The following is an 18,507-nucleotide window of genomic DNA, read 5'->3' as shown; positions in this document are numbered from 1 at the left end:
GGGTGGCTCAGTGGGTTAGAGCCTCTGCCTTCGGCTCAGGTCATGATCCCGGAGTCCTGGGACCGAGCCCCGCATAGGGCTCTCTGCTCAGCAGGGAGCCTGCTTCCTCCTCTCTCTCTCTGCCTGCCTCCCTGCCTACTTGTGGTCTCTGTCTGTCAAATAAATAAATAAAATCTTAAAAAAAAAATAAATAAAGAGATTAGACTTAACCTTTTTAGTAACATTTATGTATGTTCCTGCTGACTACGAAATTATTACTTCTATTTCTGACAGTAAGATGGACAGAATGTTCAGGGAAACACCTCCAGGAATAGCATTCCCTAAAAGTGGTGAATACTTGGGGTAGGGGGGCAAAGAGGAAGGAAAAAAGAAAATAAAAAAATAAAAAAAAATTTTTAAATGCATGGATGAGTTGGCAAGAAAAAGGGAGACTCTTTGGAGGTTAAAAATGAGTAGAGGGGCACTTGGGTGGCTCAGTGGATTAAGCATTTGACCTCTTGATCTCCGCTCAGGTCTTGATCTCAGGGTTGTGAGTTCAAGCCCTGATTTAGAATCCATGCTAGGTGTGGAGCCTACTTAAAAAAAAAAAAAAAAAATTAAGTCCAAAGGAATAAGTGCAGAAGCTGGCATTTGTCCTAGCTAATCCCTGGTGACCTAGAGCCTAGACCATTCATGGGGAACAAGAAATACAGTGGGGGCCCCCAAAAAGTCAGAGGTCAATTCAAAGAATCCCTTTATAAAGACAGGATCCTTAACAGGAAATACTGTTAGTGGGTCAAGTAGAAAAGGATCTCCCCCACAAAGGATGGATTTCCACCTTGGTACTACTGGAATATAACAACAACAACAATTAAAAAAAAAAAAAAAAAAAAAAACACAAAAACACAAAAACACAGGAAAACTCCCTGGAAAATTCCTAACCATAAATAATCAATCACAGAGTTTTGGAGCTAGAATATATATTACCTGTGTAATATGGATCCTAAAGGAACCCCACACTGAAAATTTGGCATAAAGTAGAGGTGAGTTGGTGCTGCTCCCAGGTACCTAGGAGAAACAAGTTTAAATCTATCCTGAAGGAATATACTATAAATAAGACTCAAATACTTCAGATAAAATTACAAAGAATAGGAACGTACAATTTTAAAAAGTCTGAACACATGAGGAAAAAGCACTATGAATGAACAACAGAAACTGTAGAATCCATTTTAAAAGACTAGAGATGTTTTAATTAGGTAAAAATATATTTTGAAAGTGAGAGTACAGAGGGATGCCTGGGTGGCTCAGTTGGTTAAGTGCCTGCCTTTGGTTCAGGTCATGATCCCAGGATCCTGGGATGAGCCTACATTGGGCTCCCTACTCAGCAGGGAGCTTGCTTCTCCCTCTGCTTGCTGCTCCTCCTCCTTGTACTCTATCTCTCTCTCTCTCTCTCTCTCTCTCTCTCTCTCTGACAAATTTTAAAAATCTCTAAAAAAAAGGGAGAATATAGATTATCTCTTGTTATCTGAATTCAAGAACTGAATAATTCAGATGAGTTTTTTTGACAATGGTGGTTATCCTTTGGTACCTGAGCTCTTAAACACTTGTTATCTAAAATTTAAGAATTAGATAGCATAGAATCCCTCACTGTCCAAATTCTCACTATAGACACATAGGAATCAGATCAAGATAGTTGGCAATACTTGTATATTTTAAGTATGACAAAGGGATAAGAGAATATAAAAGTTACTAAGCAGATTGAAAAGAACCAAAATACAACTTTCAAAAATGAAAAATAGAATTGAAAAGAAACTCACCTATTAGAAAATTTATGGTTAAATAAAGGGTTGGAAAACTACAGTTTACAGATCAGATCTGGCTTGAGCTACCACCTGTTTTTATCAGTAAAGTTTTCCTGGAGCACAGCCATGCTCAGTCTGCCTTCATGCTGCAACAGAAACCATATGGCACACAAAGCCTAAGATATTTACCCTCTGGCCCTCTACAGAAAAGGTTTGCTGGCCCCAAATAGATTAGATTAGATTAGAGAGAATGTATGATTCTCTCTAATCTCTTCATCCCAGATTAGATCAGATGAAGAGAGAGAAGATAGAGCTGAAGGAGTTACCCAAAATGAAGGACAGAGGATCATGGTTATAGAAAATAGAGATTGAGGGACATGAAGGATGTAGTGAAAAAAGGTCTAGCCTATGTATAATTGGGTTAGAAAGACAGAATGAGGAAAAGGAAATAATGGCCGAGAATTTTCTAGAATTAATGAGATCCTCAAATTATCAAAGTGAGATAATGCTCAAATGGGATAAATAATACATATATCATAGCCAAGTTACGGAATATGAAAGGCAGAAAAACTGTTTCAGTTTTCTCAGTCTAAAAAGAAAACCAGAAATAGTGGAACATCGTCAGTGTGTGAAGACAGAATAACTATCAACTTGAAATTGTATGCCATTGAGTCTATAGTTCAAGAATGAACACAATATAAAGTCATTTTAGAGCATTTTTAACCAATAGGTTCTCATTAAAAAGAAATTGCAAAGAGGGTACTTCAGGCTGAGGAGGGAAAAGCCAGAAGTACAAAAAAGAAAAGAAAAAAGCAAATACGATGGTAAATAGGCTACTAAATCTAATTACATTTTGAATATTTAAAAAAAATGGCAATACTCTGTTGTCAAATTTTTTAAAATTAAGGTAAAGCTAAATTCCTGAACTGAAGTAATATTTAAGGCAGGGATGTAAGTTGTAATAGAATAAAGTATTCAAAGATCTTCGCTTGTTTGGGAAGAAGGTGAAGATGCTGATTAATTTTAGACTCTGTTAAATGTACATATTAAAATATGCCTAAATATATCTAGTAAATATAAAAATAATTGAAATGGGATGTATAACTCCAAACTAGTAGAGGGTAAATATTCAAATGAACAGGTAAAACAGATGTTATATGTGACTCCAGAAAGGTGGACATCGAAAGTTTTTCTTTTGATACATATGTAGCAATGGAATAAAATATAGTGTCTGCAAATAGACCCAAACAAACATAGTCAATTAACCTTTAACAAAAATGCAAAAAGCAGTTGTGTAGAAAGAGGATAGTCTTTTCAACAAGCAGTGCTGGAATAATTGGAAATCCACATGCAAAAAAATTAACATTGATCTACACCATGCACCATATTAAAAATTAACTCAAAATGGATCATTAAGGAAGGTGTGTGTTCTAATGAGTACTGGGTATTATATAAGACTGTTGAATCACTGAATTCTACTTCTGAAACTAATACACTACATGTTAATTAATTGGGGGGAAAAAACCCAAATGGATCATATTACTAACTATAAAACTTCAAAGTATAAACTTGCAGGAGAAAATCTTTGTGACTTGGGTTAGCCAGAGATTTCTTAGCTGTGACATTAAAAGCATATGATCCGTAAAATTTTTAAATATGGATAAATTGAACTTCATCAAAATTAACTTTTACTTCTCAAAAGACAATCCTATCAAAGGGAAGAGGGAAGCCAAAATAGAAAATACTTGCAAAACACATATCTGACAAAGGACTTGTATCTAAAATATAAAAAGAGCTCTACAATTCAATACTAAGTAGGAAAACAGCCCAATTATTTGTTGTCTTTTTTTAATCAGGAAAATATTTGAACAAGCACTTCATGAGGAAAAGTATATGAATGAGCACATATCTGATAAGGATTAATCTCCAAAATATATAAGAATGCCTACAACTCAATGACAAAAAAAATACATTTTCAAATAGGCAGAGGCACAACTGAATAGACATTTTTCCACAGGATGCATGCAGGTGGTTAACAGACACATGAAAATTTGTTCAACAACACTAATCAGGGAAACGCAAATCAAAATCATGATGACTTTATCACCTCACACCTGTTAGAATGTCATCTAAATGGTAAGAGATAAGTATTGACACGGATGTGGAAAAAAGGAAATCCTTGTGCATTGTTGCTGGGAATATAAATTGGTGCAACCACCATGGAAAACAGTATGGAGACTCTGAAAAATAGAGCTATCATATGATCTAACAGTCCCACTTCTGGGTTTGTATCCAGAGGAAATGAAAACAGGATATTAAAGAGATATCTGCACTCCCATGTTCATTGCAGCATTATTCACAATAGCCAAGACACCTAAGTATCTGTCAGCAGATGAAAAGATAAAGAAGATGTGTATATATGCAATAGAATATTAATCAGCCATGAGAAATAAAGAAATCCTGCCATTTGCAACAACGGGAATGAATCTTGAGGGCAATGTGCTAAATGAGATAAGTCTGACAGAAAAAGGCAAATACTCTTTGATATCACTTACATATGGAAATAAAAAAGCCAAACTTGGGGCACCTGAGTGGCTCAGTGGGTTAAAGCCTCTGCCTTCAGCTCGGGTCATGAACTCAGGGTCCTGGGATAGAGCCCCGCATCGGGCTCTCTGCTCAGTGGGGAGCCTGCTTCCTCCTCTCTCTCTGCCTGCCTCTCTGCCTACTTGTGATCTCTGTTTGTGTGTTAAATAAATAAAAATTAAAAAAAAAAAAAAAAAGCCAAACTTGTAGGAACAGAGTAGAATCATTGTTACCGTGGTTTCCAGGGGTGAAGTTAAAAAGGTAAACAAATTCTGGAGATCCAATGTACAGCATTGTGATTATAGTTAAAAATATTATCTTATATACTTGAAAGTTACTAAGAACTTAAATGTTCTCATCGCAAGAAAAAAAAAGTAATTACGTGATATGCTGGAAGTGTTAACTAGTGCTATGGTAATAATCATATTGTAATGTATATGTGCATCAGATCATCACATTGTACACCATAAACTTACACAATGCTGTATGTCAGTTAACACCTCAATAAAGCTGTGGGGGGGAGTGATTCTCCCAAATCTATTATGTCGTTATCTCCCCTGCCATTACTGCCACAGCACACATACATGCCTTCTCTGCTTTGCTGTAGATTTCATAAAGATTTACTGTTATTCACAGGAATTTAGGAAAGGTAAACATGTGTCCTCAACATTCTTGGAGCTATACACCATATTTGTTACTTAAACTAAGTCATCAAAAAATTTTAATGAAGAAGGTATACAAATGAAAAGCACATGAAAATATAGTTACTCATTAGTCATTGGGGAAATGCAAATTAAAGCCACAATTAGATATCCAGTAGAATGACTAAAAAAGACTGAGTATACCAAATGATGGAGAGGATGTGGAGCAATTGTTAATCTCATTCAGTGTTGATAGGAATATAAAATGGTACAACTCTTTTAGAAAGTAGTTTGACAGTTTCTTTTAAATTAAAGTTAGACATATACTTACCATACAACCTAGCTATTCTACTCTTAGGAATTTATTCAAGAGAAATGAAAGTATGTGTCCATGTAAAGACTTGTACAAAAATATTCATAGCTGCTTTATTTCAAATGCCCCCAAACTGGAAACAAAAAAAGTCATCAACAAGGGAATAGATAAATTGTGGCATGTCTATGCAACGACTCAGCGATTAAATGGAAGGACACTGTTTTTCACCAAAACAGTGAAAGAAGCCAGTTTTTTAAAAAAGAGCACATACTAAAATATAGTGATGGAAAACATCAGTAGTTAACTGAAGATTGGGGTGGATGAATGGGGCAGAGGGTGGGAATGAGGAGTTTCAAAGGGAAAAGAGGAAACTTTGGAGGGTGATAGATTTGATCATAATCCTGATTATAGTGACGGTTTTATGAGACTTCTCAATCTAAACATTAAGTATGTGCTGTTTTTTGTATGTCGATTATAACTCCAGGTAACTAGGGCAGGGACGAGGGTGATCTTCTCCCTTATGCTTCATAGTATAAGGAAGGGGTTTCTGTGTGAGAAACATGGATCAAATCTATTCCTTTGCTAGGACCGTAAAGCATCATCACATTGCTCTCTCCAATGAACTCTCTTAACTTCAAAAATTCATGATGAATCTTGTAAGCAGCCTCAGCCGAACCTACAAGGAGTCCAGAAATTCTTCCTACAAGGCCCTTTATGGCACAACGTCAGAAATAGCAATGTCATGAGAATGTCATTGTCATGAGCAATGTCAATGAGAATATGGAAAATACTGTGGGAAGGCTGTACGTGGAAGCAGCATTTGCTGGAGAAAATAAACATGTGGTTGAGAATTTGATTACACAGACCCGTGAGGTTTTTTTGCAGACTTTAGATGACCTCACTAGGATGGATACTGAAATGAAAAAGTAAGCTGAGGAAAAGGCCTTAGCCGTTAAAGGAAGAATTAGCTATCCTGATGACATTATTTCAAATGATAATAACTGAATAATGAATACCTCAAGTTGGACTACAGAGCAGATGAATACCTTGAGAACATATTTCAAAATTTGAAGTTCAGCCAAAACAAACAACTAAAGAAGCTCCGAGAAAAGGTGGATGAGGATGAGTGGATAAGCACAGCAGCTGTAATCAATGCATTTTATTCTTCAGGCAGAGATCAGATAGTCTTCCCAGCAGGCATCCTGCAGCTCCCTTTCTTCAGTGCCCAGCAGTCTAACTCATTGAACTACGGGGGTATTGGCACGGTCATAGGACCTGAAATCACCCGTGGCTTTGATGATAATGGCAGAAATTGTAACAAGGATGGAGACCTTGTTGACTGGTGGACTCAACAGTCAGCAAATAATTTTAAAGACCAATCCCAATGCATGGTGTACCAGTATGGAAACTTTGGGACCTAGCGGGTGGACAGCATCTCAATGGAATTAATACATGGGAGAAAATATTGCTGATAATGGAGGTATTGGCCAAGCATACAGAGCCTATCAAAATTATGTTAAAAAGAATGTTGAAGAAAAATTACTTCCTGGACTTGACCTAAATCACAAACAACTAGTCTTGAACTTTACCTGTGGCACCTACGTGCCAAAGTATGCTGTCAATGCCTTTAAAACAGATGATCACAGTCCAGGGAATTTCAGGATTATTGGAACTTTGCAGAACTCCCTCTGAGTTTTCAGAGGCCTGTCACAAGAATTCATACATGAATCCAGAAAAGAAATGCCTAGTTTAGTGATCTTCAGAAAAAGAGGTGTGGCCCTTGGCTAGACTTGCCAACACCACAGAAATTGGGAGTTCTGTCCATAGAGGTCACTGTAATTACGAGGGGGTAGTTCAGAGATGACAGAGCATCTTATTAGAAATGAAGTTAGGTTATTCTGAAAAAGGTGTGGAGAGAGGAGGGGGGGTCTGGTGTTTATCAAATCAATCACTTCTCGCTGTATAATGCTTGACCTCTGAGGATACTACCATTCATTTCTGTTTTTCATAAGATCTGCCAGTTTGAAAACAGTGTTAACCAGTTGATGTAGACTGGGATTTCTAATCAACAGGAGATTAAAAAGATTGAACCATACGGTTGACTCCAACAGCACAGCTGCAGCATGAGGGTTAAAAACACATTGCCTAATTACTTACTTTTACTTTTTTTCTTTGCAACATTTTCACTCCTACGGAACTCTTCCAAAGAATTCTTATGTATACTGGGGCCTTAGGACTTAATGTAATTTTAAACTAATTTTACCAATCATCAGTTATTCATTCTGAGATCATTTTAAGCTACTCTTAGGGCTAAAATGAATGTCTGAAACTGGTTTTATTGTACCTGCTTTCACCGATACTGAAATTCTTGGGGCTTCCTGCAATTTTCTAAGCAATTTCTTTTTCTCTCTGTGTGTGTGTCAAAACTTGATCTTTTTAAGAGATTTATAGTAATATATAAATAATTTTTATATCTAAGTATTAACTACATTTATGACTAAGTAATTATTATTATAGGTAATCATTGAATATTGACGTTTCAGACAGATAAATACTTACAGACAAATATCTGTAAATTGATGCACAAATGAAGATTTGAGACTTTTTAAACTTATCAGTCATATTGATAAAAAGCTTTAAGCACAAGCTCAGGGTTCAGAATTGCCATTGGACAGTTGTCTAAAGCAGGATTTTCCTTGTTGTTGGATAATGTGTTCTGTAAATATCTGTTCAGTCTAATTGATCTATAGTGTTGTTCAAGTTCTCTGTTTCCTTTTGATCTTCTGGCTGGTTGAGCCATTATGGAAAGTAAGATACTGAAATCTCTTTGTATTACCATGTTACTATCTTTTCTTCTTTTAGTTCTGTCAATATTTGCTTCATATATTGAGTGCTCTGCTGTTTAGGTGCACATATAATTGTTATGTCTTCCTGGTGAATTGGTCCTTTGATCATTATATAATGTCCTTCTTTGTCTCTGTGACAGTTTTTGACTTAAAATCTATTTTGCTTGAAATAAGTATGGGCATTCCTGTTCTCTGTCTGTTACCATTTACATGGAATATCTTTTTTCATTTCACTTTTCAGCCTGTGTATGTCATTATATCTAAAGTTAGTCTCTTCTAGATAGCATATAGCTGGATTTTTTTTTTTAACCCATCAGCTGCTCTAGGTCTTTTTATTGGGGATTTTAATCCATTCATATTTAAAATAATTACAGATAGGGAAGTATTTACTGTTGCCATTTTGTTAATTATTTTGTATGCCTTTAGTTATTTTGTCCTCTTCCTATCTTGCTGCCTTTTGTGTGTCATTGGTTTGTTTTTTTTTTTCATTTGTTTTTGTTTTTTTTCTAACAACATATTTTGAACCCTTTCTCATTTTCTGTGCATTTTCTGTAGGTATTTTCTTTGTGGTTACCGAGAGAATTACATAAAAGATCCTATAGGTAAAACAATCTATCTTAAACTAATAATAACTTAAATCACATACAAAAACTTCACTCCTTTACATTGCCCCAACACTATGTTATCAATGTTACAAATTACATCTTTTTATAATTTGTATTCATTAAAATAATTTAATGGTTATATTTTATGCTTTTATCTTTTATATTCTATACCTGAATTAAAAGTGATTTATGTACTACCATGACAGTATTACTAGATTCTGTATTTGTCTCTATATTTACCTTTACAGAGAGCTTTATATTTTCTCTCTCTTTTTTTAAGATTTTTATTTATTTATTAGAGAGAGACACAGCAAGAGAGGGAACACAAGAGGGGGAATGGGAGAGGGAGAAGCAGGCTTCCCGCAGAGCAGGGAGCCCAGTGTGGGGCTCGATCCCAGGACGCTGGGATCATGACCTGAGCTGAAGGCAGACACTTAATGCCTGGGCCACCCAGGCACCCCACTTAATATTTTCATATGATGTTCTCTTACAGTATAGTATCCTTTTGTGTCAACTTGAAGGATTCCGTTTAGCAGTTCTTGCAGGATAGCTCTAGTGGTGATAAACTCCCCCAGCTTTTGTTTATCCAGGAAAGTCTACTTCTCCATCCTTTTTGAAGGACAGTTTTGCCAAATATAGTATTCTTGGTTGGCAGAGTTTTCTTCTAGCACTTTGAAGATACTATCCTGCTCTCTTATAGCCTGTAATGTTTCTGTTGTGAAATTTCATCATTGTGTGCTAGCTCCCTTTATGATGAATTAGCTTTTTTCTTGCTTGTTTTAAGATTCTTTGTCTGAATTTTCAGTTTGATTATAATGTGTCTCAATGTTCATCTTTTTAGGTCCATCCTATTTGGAGTTCTTTGAGTTGTTAAATTTGGATATTCATTTCCTTTCTCATATATGGGAAGTTTTCATCCATTATTTCTCTCTTTCTGAGATTCCTGTAATATGTATATTGATACGTTTAGTCCCAAAATCTGAATTATGTCTCATAATTCTTTTAGGCTTTCTTTACTTTTCTTCATTCTGTTTTTTGTTCTTCTGATATAGTAATTTCAAATGACCTATCTCTGAGTTCACAGATCTTTATTCTGCCTAATCACATCTGTTTTTGAATACTTGTAGTGAATTCTTCAATCCAGTTATTGTTATTGTATTCTTCAGCCTCAGAATTTCTCTTTGGTCTTTTTTTAGTTTCTATCTCTGTTGATAGTTTACTTTTATTCATGCTTCATTTTCCTGATTTTATTGTGTGTTCTCTTGTAGCACATTGAACTTATTTAAGAAAATTATTTTGGTGAATTTTTTGTCAGGTAATCAATAGGTCTCCGTTTCCTCAGGATCAGTTTCTGAAGATTTGTTTTGTTTCTGTCATTGGGCCGTGTTTTCATGTTTCTTGTGATTTCTTCTTTTGAGAAAACATCTACTTTTCTCTGGTTTTAGGGGGCTGGATTTGTACAAGAGAAACTGTCACAAATCAACCCCACTAGAGACTATGGAATTTCTCAAGAGTTTTTATTGGTATGAATATTCTCTCAGCTTCTACATGTAATTTCCTAAATAGAAAGGTTTCTGGATTTGTAATCTCTTGCTTCCTCTGATGTCTTTGGTGCTGCAGGATCTCTAGCATTGCAAAGGCTACTGAGCCCTCTTTTGTTCTCGGCAACCCCATGCACCCAAGATGTGCCAGTTCCCTATTAGTGCTGTGAGTCAGGTGAGACCAGGCCTTTGGAAATCCCCATCACCACCACCACCAAAAGCTGGACTGTTGGATGTACATTCCACTCTAATCATCACCCTTGCTCAGGAAGAAGCCATGAGCTAGATACTTTCCCCTGATCACATAGAAGCTACTGTGGGCAGTGAGGGAAGGTACTCTGGCAGTGCAACAAACTACCAACCAGGTATTTTGTTTCCTCATCACTCCAAGTCAGGCAAGACAAACCAGTCTTTCATGCAGTTCCCTGAAAAGCCAAAATGTCGGATGTATGTTCCACTCTTCTTTTTCATTCCCAAGGGAGAATCTGCATGGGCTTTTTTTCCCAATCATGAGTTCTTCTGGCTTGTGATAGGGGCTGACACAGTTGAAATCAAATGGCTTTTCTTACCTGTTTTAGTGCAATTGTTCTTTGATTTGAGTTTATCTGGGGTACTGCAACTTCCAACTGGTTTCGGGAGTTCTCATGAAGGTGTTTTGGATTTATTGTATTGTATTTGGAGTATATTGTCAAGTTGGTGTCTTTGTGAGGAAAAAAGATCTGGGGTTTCCTATTCTGCTATCTTGGTGACCATAAAATTAAGTGTTGATATATACTACCATATTAATCTCAGAAATTTTGTTCATTTCACTTACTAAGCTGATATTTTTAAAATCTGGGCCATTTTAATAGTGTTGAATTATGTGAAGGTTTAAATTATGTAATACTTGATACCTACAAAAGAATCAATGTAGCACTCTTAAGTTACAAAGCATATAAAGTTCAAATTAATGAAGCTATCATAAAACATAAACATCATTAGACATTAGAACCAGTACATTACTGTTATGCCTACCTATGTGCTTTTTCCCACACCATCTCCTCCCTTTCTCACAGGGAACCACTGTGAGATTTCTTTTTTATGTTTTATATATATTTAAGTTTATATTTTTTTAGTTTCTCGCCTTTTCACATACAATGCACGCAAACACTTTTTAATTTTGCTTGTTTTTAAACTTTCTAAATGGTATCACTCAGTATGTAGTGTTCTGACTTTTTTTCACTTACTATAAGGCTAAGTAAGTTTAAATACTTTTATATGTTTAATTAACCAATTGTATTGTTTACTTTGGGAATTATCTATATATATTGTCCATTTCATAGGGATATTCTGTTTTTTCTGGTATAGGTAAGTTTCAAGAATCCTTATTACTCTATAAATTCTATGATTCTAAGATTTTTCTCTTATAAAAGTATCATAAGTTTTAGTGTTCATTGATTGATAATTCAGATAATAAATTGATCTCCAGATTCTTGGTTTTAGAAGTTACTTGATATTTTAACTTTTCTCTAGGAAATAGTAATTGTTGTTTGTTGTTACAATGAAATGAATATAATAACTTGTTTCATTATTTAGGGATAAAACCCACCCAGACTTACAAATGCTTATTGATCCATTTACAGCTGCCCATGTATGGCAGTGTTACTCCATGAAAGTTGATTGAAAGTGATGAAATGAGGATATTCACAATATACCTTCACTGGTGTTTATAATAGAAAATGTTTAAAAACTATATTCATGGCTTTTCAGTTGGACATTTTAAGTTTTTCTAGGAAGGTCAGTTTTTATTTTTTGAAGTTTGCTTGTTCTACAAGAGTGGAATCCTTTGCTATGTTAGAATTTCAGAAGGGCTATGGTTGCCTGAGGGAGATGTCAGGGTTTTCTTTTATTCACATAGGTAACCCATATCTATATGAAAAGTGAAAAAAGAAATACTGCCTAGAGCAATGATTTTCAAACTTTTTGACCTGAGCTCACTTAAGCCCCTTGAAAAATATGCATTTACACTTACAGATGGAAAAGATGGGCCTAAATGTAACAAAAAATTAGACAGGAGCAAAAAAATAAAAAATATACCAAAATATGTGGACCCATTCAGAGCCTAAATCTAAGGATATTATTGGGGGGAAATGGTAATTTTTTATAAGAACTTAGAGAAGACTTATAATTTTTATGCAGTTGGCCACCATTAAAATGTGAGGATTTTAAAGACCATCTTGTTTTGGTTTATTCCTAGAGACATTATCAGTAAACTGAAATATAAAGTATACTCAGAAAAAAAATGATCAGTAAATGTTGATAGATAATTCTTGTTAAAAGTGAAGCTCCCATAATAGGAAAAAATGACATTGTCGGAATTTTAAGGGAATGAATTAAAAACTGTGGGGCTAGAGGAGTATTTCTTTAAAAAATATAATGGAAATTTAAGGTTGAGAAGCACTACTAATATTTCCTGCTAATGTGAGTCTTCAGCCCTGTCTGAAAATCTTCAGTGATATGGATTGCAATATTTCCCATGGCAGCCAGTCCATATTTGGATGCTATAATCCTTTTAAAGTTTTTCCTTACACTGAGCCAAAATCTATTCTATAGAGGGCAAATCTAATCCTCTCCTACCATGAACATTTTCCAAATGTTTAAAGAAAGTAATTATATGATCTAGGTCCTCTCCTACCCCCTCCTGCTGTTTTTCATTTGATTAATTTTAGGGCCACTCACCAGCCTTGTTAATGAGGTTGATGATACAGCTCATACTGGTCTTATGGCTTCCTATTTGTTTCTCCAGTTGCTCTTTGTTCTTTGCTAGGTTATACTCATCAACATGGTCTCTAACGTCTCACCAGTGAATCTACAAAATTGAAACTTATAACTAAGCATACATGTGAAAGACTACATATAAAGACTACTTTTAAATGATGTTTTATCTATGTTATAGATTCTCAACAAGAGGTTTCTTTGGAGTTTCAGGAAGGAATTATATCCCTCAGAAGTTGGCTTCCAAATAAAACAACCTGTTTCTTGGCAAATAAGTGTACTTTAAGATTCATATTGTAATGTTATGTTTTCTCAGTGTATTAAACAAATGCATTTTTATCTTTGTGTTTTCAGATAGTGGCCAGATCTGTAGTGCCAGTAGTAAAGGTGAACGACTAAGTACCAAACTCAGAGCTTTACCTGGGACAAATGAACCTTATGAAAGTAGCAGTAACAAAGAAATAGGCAAGTGCTGGTATTCCCCACCCCGTTCCTACAGCATAACAGGTCTGAAGAAGATTTGGTGAGATGGCAAAAATGTATAATTGGGCATTAAGAATTTTTTATTTACAGACAAAATTTTAAATGACTTGGGAGAGCATTTCTGTTCACTCAGTTCAGTTTAGCTTATGAGACAAATTGGTTTCACATTTGTTGTTTTTCTTTATTATTCTAATACAACAATCTATTTTGAAACCTAGATGCCTCCTATGTGGATCCACTTGGCCCTCAAGTAGAAAGACCAAAAACTGCAGCCAAAAAAAGAATCGATGAGGATGATTTTGCTGATGAAGAATTAGGAGATGATTTGCTTCCCGAATAATATACAATATAAATTTTACTTATTAAGGGAAAGAAATTACCTTACAAGATATACTTATGTAAAACTTTGGATTAAACACCCAAATTTTAATTTTGTACACTGTCAAAACCTTAAATAAGTGTATTCTGTTTTATGAGATGGGTCTAAAGTTTTGTTTTGTATGGAATAAAGATTTGTGAAACTAATACGTTAGTGACTTCCTTACTCTTGAAAATAATCACCACAGTAAGAAATATATTTTGTAGCACTGACCAGTACCTACACATATGTATAAGTATGTGGGTGTGCTCACAAAAATTTACCCTACAGTACTATAGTGCATGCTGGTATTTTCTGTGATTTCATTAAAACAAGGTTTTAGCAATGAAAACACTACATTGATTTTATGGTTCACAGCTTGTTTAAAATACGTGTTAGGACATGTCATTGATGGATCTGTAGTTAAGCTTAATTACTTAGAGTTTAGAAACTGTTAAGACTTTAAAAGGTGTGCCTCACAGGAATATAATACCATTAAAACAGTTATGTTTTGGATACTATAGTAAGAGAAAATACCAAACCATAACCCTATTGCTCTTTTCTGTATTTCCTTTCTTCCTTCAGTCCAGGGGCATATACCAATAGCACTGAGCAATGACAGCTCTAAGAAGGCTTTTCCCATTCATGACTTGGGGTATGGGATGGAGGCCAGGACTGTCTGCATTTTTCTTTAGCAATGTGTTTGGCTGGTCATTAATGGTCAGAGGAATTGCAATGATGGGGCAATCAGAAGAGGCTTATCTTTAACACCTCACTAGAGGGTGGTCCCACCCATCTTAACATTGTCTCCACAATGTGCACGATACTGTTAGGTGCAGTAAGAGGAAAACCAAAATTAGATCACAGTCCCTGCTCCCAAGATGGTTATGATCTAATGGGGGAGGCATTCAACAAAGGCACTAAACATCTACTATGTGCAAGATTCTGTGGATATGGCCATGAACAAGACAGAACAAGACTCTGCCCTCAAAGAGCTTAAATCCTGTGAGGAAGACAGACAATAAATATATTTTTTAAAAGACTTTAGATGTTGCTAAGTGCAGTTAATTAAATGGACTAATGTAATAGGGAGTGATGGTGGTAGAGGGAGGGGCTCATTTAAATGCACGAGTCAGGGAAGACCTTTCAAGCAGGTGGCATTTGTATTAACACCAGAACGATGAAATGACGAACACTGAAATTGGAATGATTTGTCTATGTTAGGGGTTATTTCAGTTAGAGTGATAGTAAGTTAGGGCCCACCAGGGTGGGTGGTGTATACAAAATGAGCAAGAAAGAGAAAGGAGGTGAGGACCAAGAGGACCAAGAGGTAGGCAAGGGCCAGATCACATAGAACCTACAGAGTTTGGGTCTTACTCTAACAACAATAAGAGAGAAGCCCTTAGAAAGTTTTGCTCAAGGAAGGAGAGTGATAGGATTTGATTAAACTTTAGAAACTGACAATCACACCAGTTGCTGTGAAGATGAATTAACAGGTGGGCAGGTTGGAAGGGAAGGAAATGATTGGAACTACTAGTAGCCTGGGCAAGAGACGAAGGTGACTGAAACCAGGTTTTACTTTTTTCTTTTTATTATTTTGTTTTTAGAGATTTTATTTATTTATTTATTTATTTATTATTATTTATTTATTTATGAGAGAGAGAGAGAGAGCGAGAGCGCACAAGCAGGGGAGCAGCAGGCAGAGGAAGAGGCAGGCTCTCTTCTGAGCAAGAAGCCCAATGCAGGACTCAATCCCAGGACCCTAGGATCATGACTATTGCCAAAGGCAGATGATTAACTGACTGAGCCACCCTGGCATCCTTTTTTATTTTTTTAAAGATTTTTATTTATTTGACAGGGTGAGAGCACAAACATGGAGACAGAGGGAGAGGGAGAAGCGGACTCCCCAGCTGAGCAGGGAGCCCTATGCAGGGCTCGATCCTGGGACTGCGGGATCATGACCTGAGCTGAAGGCAGATGCTTAACCAAATGAGCCACCCAGGCACCCCTGAGACCAGGGTTTTAGCAATAGACATGAGAATTGGTCAATTCAGCATCCATTTTGGAGGCAGACATCAGAAATATTTACTAATGAATTGAATATGGGGATATGGGAAAGAGAAGAAAGGATGAGCAACTATGAGGAACCAGGAGGTGTGGATGGGGGGTGGGGGGGAGGCATCAGCCATGATTTAACCATCCTAAATTCAAGATGTCTCTTCAGCATCCAACTGGAGATACAAACAGTGCAGTTAGATTTACAAAACTTGGAAACTGGAAGAGGTAAGGGGCTAGAGATGCAAGGTGGGGAACTCTCAGTGTAGGGATAGTATTCAATACCACTGCCATTGAATGAGGCCACTTAGAGAAAGTGAGGATGGAGAAGTCTAAGCAACCAGCCCTGGAGGTCAGGAAAGATGAGATGGTGGGGGCGGGGAGACTAAAAAGAGCAGTAAGTGATGTAGGAAGTTTCACATTTGAGGGGAGTGGGACTTCCAGTTCTAAGGAGGATGCAATAGCTCATATTAGGCCAATGCTCCTACTGTAACAAATGGGGGGGGGGACAACAAATCATTGTAAAAATTACTGGAAAGCTGTGGGAGCAAAAAGATTAAAATTCCAGACTGGAAAGAGTTCATTCTAGATGAGTTGATGATCTGGCTGTCTTCATCTCTAGAGACATTTGTCAGTTTTGAGCATGGGCTGAAATTGGGGTTGGCCAGAAAAAGGAAGTCTTCTAGGAAAAAAAGAAACTAGCAGAACTTGTAGTTATGTGGTTGTGGTTGGCACAACACACTAAAAACTTCAAGAAGTCCCAAATTTCTGACCAGTTTTCCACAATGGGCATTTGCTGAGCTTTGTGATTGTACTGGAAGTTATAGGGTTTTAAAGTTTTAAAAGTCTAAGAAAGAGATTTAAAGTTAAATCTCCCACAATCTTAGGGTGCTTAGGAGACAAAGTTCTGCTATAGGGAAGGGCTTTCCACAAATAATGCAATTTGTCTACCCTCAAGACATTTGCTATTTTGTGAGCTGTGTGGTGTAGGAGGCTAATGGTCTAAATTCAAAAACCTCCATGGGCTGATTTGACTCTCTTGCTGTCTTCCACAGTTGAGGAGATAAATCTGCCAGGCTCTTGATCAAAAGCCTGGAAGGATAGATATGAACCAGGGGTGGACTGACTTACAAAAACTGCAACCCAGCCCCAAACCAGCTCAATCCCTGATTGGACTGACATCATTAGTACCAAATCATCTCTGACTAGCAGAAGAAAGAAGAAATTTCTCCGGTAAAAATATCATTTGTAGTTCCCATGGTTCTTATATATATAACATTAGGCATACAGTAAGAAATAAAGAGTAAGAAAATAGCCAATAAACAAAAGAAAACATAAATAGAAGAAGGCCCTTAGATAATCCAGATAATAGATCTAACAGGCTTTACAATATGATTATTAAATAAAATAGAGAAAGATGGACAAAATGGATGAAAAGAGAATTTCATCAGGATACTGGAATCTATGAACAAGAATCAAGGATAACCTAGAACTGAAAGATACAACGTTTGAAATTAACTTATTTGGATGGATTTAACAAAGTACTGGACACAGCTAAAGTCAGAATTAGTGAAGCCATCATTAGAAAACATCAAAATTGAAGCACAAATGAAATAAGAATGGAAAGAATAAAGTAGATGAACAAAAAATCCAGTCAAGAAATGGGCAGAAGACATGAACAGACATTTCTCCAAAGGAAACAAAAATGGCCAACAAACACATGTGCATCAGGGAAATACAAATCAAAACCAGAATGAGATACCACCTCACACCAGTCAGAATGATTAAAATTAACAAGCCAGGAAACATTAAATGTTGGCAAGGATGCAGAGAAAGGGGAACCTCTTACACTATTGGTAGGAATGCAGGCTGGTACAGCCACTCTGGAAAATAGTATGGAAGTTCTGTTAGAGTCAAAATAGAGCTACCCTATGACCCTGAAATTGCACTGCTAGGTATTTATCCAAAGATACAAATGCAGTGATCCAAAAGGGCAACTGCACCCCAATGTTTATAGCAGCAATGTCCACAAAAGCCAAACTGTGGAAAGAGCTAAAATGTCCATTGACAGATGAATGGATAAAGATGTGATAGATACATACATACACACACACAATGGACTATTACTCAGCCATTAAAAAAATGAAATCTTACCTTTTGCAATGATGTTGATGGAACTAGAGGGTATTACGGTAAGTTAATCAGAGAAAGACAATTATCATATGATTTTATTCATATGTGTAATTTAAGAAACAAACAGGGGATCATAGGGGAAGGGAGGGACAAATAAGATGAAATCAGAGAGGGAGACAAACCATAAGAGACTCTTAACTACAGGAAACAAACAGGGTTGCTGGAGGTGAGGTAGATGGGCGGATGGGATAACTAGGTGATGGGCATTAAGGAGGGTACGTGATGTAATGAGCACTGGGTGTTATATGCAACTGATAAATCACTGAACTCTACCTCTGAAACGAATAATATACGTTAATTAATTGAATTTAAATAAAATTAGAAAAATTAGAAAAAAGAATAAAGCAGATGGTA

At 36.2% G+C, this 18,507-nt stretch overlaps 1 protein-coding gene across 4 annotated transcripts in view; it reads left to right on the top strand.

Moving 5' to 3' along the window:
* The window catches only part of LOC111159883 (intraflagellar transport 88), a 157,716-nt gene extending 143,645 nt beyond the window's left edge, over positions 1-14,071 (top strand). For 3 of the 4 annotated variants that reach the window (XM_022522538.1, XM_022522537.1, XM_022522536.1), the window contains 2 exons: positions 13,419-13,529; positions 13,766-14,071. In XM_022522538.1, coding sequence (XP_022378246.1) covers positions 13,419-13,529; positions 13,766-13,887 — 233 coding nt within the window. In that variant the 3' untranslated portion in view covers positions 13,888-14,071. Of the gene's footprint in view, positions 1-13,418; positions 13,530-13,765 lie in introns of those variants that run through there. The other variant, XM_022522539.1, reaches the window with a different exon arrangement.
* Positions 14,072-18,507: the final 4,436 nt, after the last annotated feature.

The sequence above is a fragment of the Enhydra lutris genome, unplaced genomic scaffold, assembly GCF_002288905.1.
Source record: "Enhydra lutris kenyoni isolate GAN:26980312 unplaced genomic scaffold, ASM228890v2 scaffoldscaffold71, whole genome shotgun sequence".
NCBI lineage: Eukaryota > Metazoa > Chordata > Mammalia > Carnivora > Mustelidae > Enhydra > Enhydra lutris.
This window is presented reverse-complemented; position numbering and strand designations above follow the sequence as displayed.